A 9597-nucleotide genomic window follows, 5' to 3' on the forward strand; every position below is an offset into this window, starting at 1 on the left:
CCAACATTTCAACTTCCCTCTTTGCCTTTGAGCTTCAACAACTATGTCAAGACCTCCAAAATTCACTCAACATGACATCAATGACCTCATCTTCAAATTACAAGCATTGTTACCCCAGCTTACTCAAAGCCAATCCTCAAGGGTACAACTGTCCTTCTTTTTCTCTTTTCTTTTTCATAATTTATATAACTTCATTCATGTCAATATATACTGGTGAAAAAATCACAATCATTTTCTATTATTCACGAAAATAGCAAAAGAAACGTTACACCAGGAAGAAGTAAAATTTATAACAGGTTAAAAGGGAGACAAGAATTAAGATAAAAGATTGTTGTTGACTTTGTAACAGGTGTCAGCATCAAAAGTATTGAAAGAAACATGCAGTTACATCAGGAGGTTACAAAGAGAGGCAGATGGTTTAAGTGAAAGACTTTCTCAGCTGCTGGATTCGATGAACATCTCTACTGATGAAATGGAATTGCTAAGAAATATTCTACAATTATAAATTTTGACTTTTTTTATTATGCGTTGGTTTAATTATATATATATATATATATATTTATGAAGCATATATTATAATATATATATATATGTATATGCCTACTGGGTTTGTTTTCAATATGATATATAGTATAGTAGTTTATGATAATAATTATTGGTGTGGGCTCCAAACTTTTTGTCCTGGTCTTTATTTACCAACTCGCAAAAAACAAATTTGGCTGTGGATGTGGTCAGCACTTTTACATTATTATAGTATTCAATCATGTTTTTTTATTGGATATTCAACATAATTAGTTTTCATAACATTGTAATTAATTCCCTTGTTTTTTCTTTTTGTCAAAGTTGGGAGGGAGATGAAAATGAAGATATTTTGAAAAATACATATATATGATCACCAATTTAATCATATGTTTAAAATCCAAGCATAAAAATATGTAATTTACCTTTAGAATTATTCTTTTGAGCTCAAGAACTTTTTGTCTTCTTAATTCTAAATTAGGGAAGAGACTTGTTCAGAGAATGTTATGGTGGAGTTGGATATTCTAGTCTCAAAAGCTAAAGCAAATAAGGAGGTTTGTCACTCATAAAAGTTTTAAATCTCCAGTAATCTAGTTATATTAATGGGTTTTTACAAGAAAGAAGTTACAAGATAAGTTTGAAATTTAAACTTTATAGGACTAATTCAAACTTGTTACAAACAGATATTAATAAATATATCTTGTAACTAATATATTTCTTTATCACTTCCCCTCAAGTTAAAGGAGGATGAATCATTAACTTGTCACGCAAGGTGAGAAATCGAGTCTTGGAGAGTGGTTTAGTGATAATATCGTGTTTGGTCCAAAATTGAGATGACGAAGCTCTTTCTTTGCAACTTTGTCACGAATAAAGTGAAAATCAATCTTTAAATGTTTCGAATGATCATGAAAAATGAATTTTCGCAATCAAGTAGCTCCTAAATTGTCACACTATAGAATTAGAGGGTGTGGACTTTGTCTGCCTTGTAATGTTGAACATATTTGGTTAACAACATATGTAACGGTGACATGTTGCAAGCCACCATAAAGACCACAAATATGGTTCACCAATATTTAAAAAGAGCTTGGTCGAAGTACAAGATGGTGCCGCAATGGCATTGGCATCATACATAGTGGACAAATTCAAGACATCCTGAATATGTTTCTTTTATTAAGGATGAGTGCATTCGGACTACAAAGACCGAATAACAAGCCTATGGATGAATGACTCATCTTATTCAATAAATGAACTTCGCTTATAGCCATTACAAAACAGAAAAGAAAAAGAAAAAATAGCCGCTCAATTTTAAAATTTAATATAAAGTGGTTTATTAATATTATGACCTCTTATAAAAGTAAACTGTCTCAAAATGATTGTTGATGTCTTCATATTGTGAAAGTCTAAAAATTGAAGTTGTTTAGAACTATAGTTAACATGCAATATATTTTTGGTTTTTTAGATCGCTATTTTCGATAATTTTTATCTCTAAACAATAGGGATGTAAACGGGACGCGGCGGGGAATGCATTTCTCATCTCTGTCCCCGCAAATTAGACGATGATAGATTTGTTCCCATATTTTCGTCTCGCGGGGAACCTCTATCCCCGTGCAGGTCCATATTCCCTATTTACAAATGTTCCAAAACCTATTTCTCCATTCCCCATTCCCATTGCCCGCAAAGAATCATCGTTTATGTTTTTAAAAAATGATAAAGACTAAAACTTTTAAGAAGCAGTAGCTAATGATACCTAGCATCAACAATCATTATCAAATTTTCCAAACCACAAAAAATTTAAAATTGAGAACAACGAATCACCAAATTAAAATATACTTATATCATAAAAAAAACCAATTATCACAAGGAATAGTCGGGGATCTCCTATCGGAAATTAATGGGGCGGGAACAGAGATACCCACGGGGGACAAAATTATCCACGTCCCCGTCCCATAGGAATCCTTATTGGGGATTCTCCGTCCCCATCGGGACGGGTCACCAATGGGGACGGGGAATCCCCGTCCCATTTACATCCCTAACTAAACAGTCACTTCTCTATCCTAATCAAATAACATCTAAATGCTGACAAATTTTATTATAGTCCGACAGTAATAAACGCAATCAATCAAAACAATATTATATACCACTTCATGGGAGATGATTTGTGTAAAAAAATGTTAAGGCAACATTAATTGATTCGTTAAGTGTATTAGTCACGAATAATTCTAAAAAATTTCCTAAATGAACTCAAATAAATCAAAAGGTTCAAGAATTAGAGTTACGTATAAACCACTATTTGGCTCCTAACCTATTTAAAATTTTATAATTTGACTTTTGATCTATTATTTGGCCACATTTGACCCTTCATCTATTTCAATTGTTGAAATTTCATCCAATTTGAATGAATAGCTGATAACACAGTTATTGCATTGACATGTGACGATAACACCTACGCATAACATGTGATATGTTAAAGTTTTTTTCCATATAGATTTTTCTACGTGGATTAAAAAGAAAAATTTTAAAAATAAATCCTCAAACTAAAATTTATCAAGTCTAAGTTTTAAAATATCGCCACGTTTTAATGAGGTAACAGTTTTATTAAGTTCTCTTCCAAATTGGTTGAAGTTTTACAAATTAAGATAGATCAATGGCCAAATAATGACCATATAATAGGTTAGGTCAAATGATAAAATTTTGGATAAGTTAGGGGACAAATAATGTTACAATTATTTAGAATATCATTTTCATCATGTTAGATAAAGTTAACTGGCTTTTATGATTGGATTTTCAATCTGAGTAATCATAATGTTAGTAAATGGAAAGTGTCAGAATTGAGGTGGTGATGGGTGTAATTTATTTAACGTTGTATTTTGTTTCAATAAAGTTATTGAATTATTCTTAGAGCATCTTTAGCGTGGTATAATCAATCATTCATTATACTCATTTATTAAACTTTCTGCATTGAAAGTGAGTTTAATATGAACATTTATCGATCACTCAATAGATATTGAATAGTTTATTAAGCTTTGGACTATTTTTATGTATATATTTTAAGGCTTAATATATCATTTGCCCTCTGAAATTATCCAAAAAGTTTGATTGGCTCCTTGAACTTTCAAAGTGTCCAAATAGTTTCCTCAACTTGCATAAAATGTTCAGTTAGTCTCATGAGCCTGCGTATAATGTAATCAATTAATCATCCACCCATAACTTGGGGACGGGCTCCTCCTTTTCTGCGGAGCTCTGGGGTATCTTGTCAGGTATTAAACTCGCCATTCGCATGGGTGTTAAAAAGCTCTCGGTGGAATCTGATAATCTGGAGGCTATTAACAGGATTTCAGATAGCCAGGCTGTTTGTCTGAAGAGCCAGAATCTCATCAAAGCTATTTTAAGGCTTCGTCCTGCCTTTGAGTATCTTAATTTCTCCCATATTTTTAGGGAGCAAAACCGCGTGGCAGATCGCTTAGCAGCTGCTGGGCATGGGAGAATGTTAGGTGTTTCTACCCTCTTTGTTCCTCCTTCTTTTCTTTTGCCTTCTCTCCTAGAGGATAGGATTGGGGTCAGCCTTCCTACACTGATCCCGGTGTAGGTTTTTTATTGGTTTTGTTTTTTTCCTTTCCTTTCTTACCAAAAAAAAATTAATCATCCACCCGGTTGAAAAAAGTAAGATATATGCTGAAGATGTGTTGCACGCACCTTAAAATGTGATTACATAATTCACATAATAGATTAAAAATGAAGTTCTTATCTACTAATTGTTGATATTTAGTAAATATAGTGCTGCTGGTAGTTCATCCCAATATATTATTAACAAACAGCTATTGATAATATCGTATATGTAAAAATATTTTAAACATTTTTTCAATAGTATTTAAATTTTATATAGTTTAAATTTATTTTTTATATACGCATGACAAAAAAAAATTATACCGTTAAGGCTAAAATTAGCCTCCCTACTGTGGATTCCGGCGTCCGCCACTGTAACTGTCAACAACAACAACAACAAAGCCTTAGTCCCGAAATGATTCGGGGTCGGCTAACATGAACCATCATATAAAACCGTGAAATCAAGTCGTGTCAGCGACACAAATTCGCTCCCTCCACTCCGTCCTATCCACTACCATATTTTCCTCAATTCCCAATAAACTCATATCACTCTCGATCACCCTCCTCCAAGTTTGCTTAGGTCTTCCCCTACCCCTCACCACTACATCCTTTTGCCACTCTTTGGTTCTCCTAACCGGCGCATCAAGCGCTTTACGTCTCACATGGCCAAACCACCTTAGTCGGTTTTCTCTCATTTTATTCTCAATAGATGTTACCCCTACTTTTGTCCTAATTATTTCATTACTCACCCGATCCTTTCTCGTATGAACACACATCCATCTCAACATACGCATCTCCACCACCGACATCTTATGGATGTGGCAGTGTTTCACTGCCCAACACTCCGTACCATATAACAATGTTGGTCTAATTGTCGTCCGGTAGAATTTCCCCTTCAATCTATTAGGCATGCCGGGGTCACAAAGGAAACCTGTAGCACTCTTCCACTTCGACCAACCAGCTTTAATCCTATGATCAACATCTCCATCTACTTCTCCATCCGTTTGGATAATAGATCCTAAATACCGGAAGCAATCCGAGGCCTGAACAACTCTCCCATCTAGGGTGATTGTCCCTGCCTCCCTACTCCTATGGTCGCTAAACTTACACTCCAAATATTTTGTCTTACTTCAGCTCAACTTAAAGCCTCTAGATTCTAGAGTTTGTCTCCATAGTTCCAACTTCCTCTCCACTCCTTCTTTCGTCTCATCAACCAACACAATATCATCTGCAAACAGCATGCACCATGGTATACCATCTTGAAGTGAACTTGTTAGTTCATCCATAACGATGGCAAAAAGAAATGGGCTTAGTGCGGAACCTTGATGCACTCCAATCGTAATAGGAAACTCTTCAGCCTTCCCAACACTAGTACGTACACTTGTGCATGCTCCCTCATACATGTCCTTTATGATGTCAATATATTTCCGCGAAATGTCTTTCCTTATCAAGGCCTACCAAAGTGCTTCCCTTGGTACCTTATCATATGCTTTCTCCAGGTCAATGAAAACCATATGCAAGTCTTTCTTCTTATTTCGATAGTGCTCGTCTCATTAGATGGATGGCTTCCATAGTTGATCTTCCCGGCATAAAGCCAAACTGGTTTTCCGAGATCTTTACCGTCCTCCTTAGCCTTTGTTCGATCACTCGCTCCCAAAGTTTCATAGTGTGACTTATTAATTTGATTCCCCGATAGTTGGCACAATCTTGGACATCGCCTTTGTTCTTATACAAAGGGATTAAGATACTTTTCCTCCATTCTGATGGCATCTTATTGTTTCTCCAAATTTTGTTGAAGAACGTCGTCAACCATTCGATTCCTCTTTCTCCCAAACATCTTCAAATCTCAATAGGGATGCCATCAGGTCCCACTGCTTTCTTCAACTTCATCTTACTTAATGTCATTTTGACTTCACCCTTTTGAATTCTCCGCAGGCATTCATGATTTATCATATCGTGATGGATACTTATATCTCCAACATCTTGTCTGCGATCTCCATTAAATAAGTCATCAAAATAGGACCTCCATCGTTCCTTGATATCCTTATCTCCAACTAGGACTTTCTGGTCCACATCCTTCACACATTTAACTTTTCCGAGATCTCGCGTCTTCCTATCTCTCATCCGAGCAATTCTATATATGTCTCTTTCCCCTTCTTTCGTATCCAATCTGGTATACAGATCCCGATTCCCCTTTACTCTAGCATCTCGTATGACCTTCTTTACTTCCGTTTTAGCCTCTTTGTATTTTTCGTAGTTCTCATCACTCCTACATTTCCCCAATATTTTATAGGATTCTCGCTTACTCTTTACTGCTTGTCGTACTTCTTCTGTCCACCAAGATGTGTCCTTACCCGGTGGCATGCTACCTTTAGATTCCCCTAGAACTTCCTTCGCTACTTTCCTTATACTATGCTCCATCTTAGTCCATATGGAATCTATATCTAAATCCATATTACAAGTCCAAACATCTTTTTTGGTCATCTCATCCACAAATTTTTGTTGATTCTCTCCTTGCAATTTCCACCACTTAATCTTAGTCTCTGCTTGTGGTGTTTGTTTTCTTATACATTTCCTACTTCGAAAATCAAGCACCACTACTTTATGTTGGGTTGTCGTACTCTCACCAGGGATCACCTTACAATCAATATAACTCTTTCTCCAAGCACTCCTTACTAAGAAGAAGTCAATTTGGCTCGCATTACCGCCACTCCGATAAGTCACTAAGTGGGATGTTCTCTTCATAAACCATGTGTTCATGATACTCAAGTCATAGACTGATGCGAATTCCAAAATATCATTTCCTGCTTCATTCTTATCTCCAAAACCATACCCTCCATGAACACTCTCAAACCCATCTCGCCTAGAACCCACGTGTCCATTGAGATCACCCCTCAGTACCATTTTTTCATCCCTAGGAACCTATTGCACCACTTCCTCTAAGTCCTCCCAAAAAGCTTGTCTTAAGACATCTAATTCTATTTGTGGTGCATATGCACTAATGACATTCACAACCTCATCCCTTATCACTAGCTTGACACTCATAATTCTATCGCTCTTCCTAGAGACCGCTACTACATCATCAATATACTCCCTATCAATAAGAATACCTACTCCATTTCTACTCTTATCCTTTCCTGAGTACCAAAGCTTATAATCCCAAGGAGCTATCTCTCTAGCCTTGGCTCTAACCCACTTGGTTTCTTGTAGGCACATTATATTTATTCTCCTCCTCTTCATAACATCTACAATTTCAGCTAATCTTCCTGTCAAAGAACCTATGTTCCATGTCCCAAAGCGTAACCTACTACCTTACCCCTACCCCTACTCCTACCCCTACCATTACCGTGGACTAGCTTATTTACCGCAACCCTTGCATATTTGACACCACCCCCGGGTCCTGGGGTGGCGCGCCGCTTCGGGGCGACGACCTAGCAACCCTTGCACATTTATCACTACACCCGGGTCTAGGAAGTGCAGCGCGTCGCTGAGTAAGGAACGCCCCAACGGTATTTATAGTTTGGTTCATGTCATAAGATGTGGCTAAGTTTTACGCTGGCCGCCACAAACCTAACGCAACCCTCCTCCTTTGTCCGGACTTGGGACCGGCTGTAAAGGCCACCAAGTGACCCTCACAGACGGAGTTCGCCACTGTAACTGTCATTTTGTAAAATTTAGTGTTTCTTTAAACAAAATTAAGTTCAAGGATTTTTTAAAACGGATCACAAATGTTAGTAGCTATTGATGCAATTTATCCATTAAATGTGGCTATTGATGCAATTTATCCATTAAATCCCAACATAACATCGATTACATTTGGAAATGAAAATACACCAGTGTTTAAATGGACTGATTTTTATTTTTTTATTTATTTTTTAAATAAAAATTAAAATTATGTTAAGGCTTGAACAATACTTTGAAAATGAATCAATAAAGTATAAGTTGAAGTCTTTTGTCAAAATGAAACATTCTTAATTCTTATATCACAACATAAAAAAAAAAGTTATTGGAATTCAATCCCCAAAAACCCAAATCTCAGGAATGCTTCCAACATTTTTTTTAATTTCATCGCTGCATTTCAACAATCACAAAAACAGTAGCTGAATGAAGAGACTTCTATAAAAGAACTGAAAACCCAAATAACAACAAAATTAATATACATACACAATTTTCAAACATCCCAAAAAATAAAAGTGAGTCAATGCAATTTGAGATCGAATTTATCAAGAAGACTCTGCATCTTAGCACTTATAGCCAAGCTATTACTCAAAAACTCATTAGATTTCTCTAATTGCCCCTTCATTGCCTCAGGAACCCTCGATCCCATCTCCTCCAAACCATCCAAGCAAGTCTGTTCATATGTCATGGCGGCGCTGATCCATGTCTGGATATCGTTCATCTTCTTCCCAGTCAACGCTTTCTCTCCAGATCCAACGCCCATCATCGCCAGTGAATCATTCAATTTACTCAACGCGTCATCGAACTGACTCAAGCAATCGTCTACAGCAGGCTGATGATTCAGACTCCTGAATTGAGAAGAAACGTTCTTCAGCTCATTAATTGAAACCTGTATAGAGATCTTAAAGATTGCTTCTGGATCGGGTTTTACAGAGGGATTTACAGAGGAAATGCTTGCGAAACAGGAATCTGGATATCGAGTGACGTTGCAGACACTTCTGATTGACTGAGCCGAGTCAAGCTCATCGGAATCGGTGCCGAAATCGAAATCGAAGATTGCGGCGGCAAGGATTAGAGAGACGATTAGGGTTAAGAGGAGGACGGCGGAGATGGCGACTTTGACGATGAAGGGTTTACGGTTGGTGGGGGTATGAGTATGGGTCTGTCTTTCGAGATTGGAGTTTACCTTTCCATAACCTTTGAGGACATTAATGGATTCCATGTTGAAGATGAGTTAGTTGTGTTTGCTTTGTAGAGTTGGATTGTATTTGTTGAAAATGGAGACGACTGATTCTAAGATCTCGACGTTGGTTGAAGAAGACGCGTTTTCATCCGTCACGCCAAGGTTTTATGTAATCTAATAAACAATGCTCTTGATAAAAATGTTAATTTTGGAGATAAATTATTCAATCTTGTCTGGTAAAAAATTTAAAAAATCCAGAACTAGTTGCCGTTGAACATGTTAGAAATATTGCAAAATCTAGAGCTTCTTAATTAAATAAGGTGGGATTAATTAACACAGATTCTCATACCATTCTCCATAAATTAATGTGGGATAAGTACCTAAAGTTTTGAAAGAATACCAATTTAGGCTCAGTGTTCAAAATAACACTAATATAGACTTAACGTTTATAACCTAATATCAATTTAGGCTTAACGTTTACAATATAACATCAATTTAGACCTCGCGTACAAAATAGCACCAATATAAGCTTAACGTTTACAAAATAATACGAATTTAAGCTTAACGTATACAAAATATATCCAGTTTAACCATATTGTATTCTTTTCTTATTA

At 36.3% G+C, this 9597-nt stretch overlaps 1 protein-coding gene across 1 annotated transcript; it reads right to left on the reverse strand.

Moving 5' to 3' along the window:
* Positions 1–8164: 8164 nt before the first annotated feature.
* Positions 8165–9229, reverse strand: LOC136232041 (pectinesterase 3). Its single transcript, XM_066021084.1, has one exon. It carries the CDS (start codon positions 9020–9022, stop codon positions 8321–8323), a length of 702 nt encoding a protein of 233 aa, XP_065877156.1. The 5' UTR covers positions 9023–9229; the 3' UTR covers positions 8165–8320.
* Between the last annotated feature and the right edge of the window lie 368 nt (positions 9230–9597).

Source organism: Euphorbia lathyris, chromosome 1 (genome assembly GCF_963576675.1).
Source record: "Euphorbia lathyris chromosome 1, ddEupLath1.1, whole genome shotgun sequence".
NCBI lineage: Eukaryota > Viridiplantae > Streptophyta > Magnoliopsida > Malpighiales > Euphorbiaceae > Euphorbia > Euphorbia lathyris.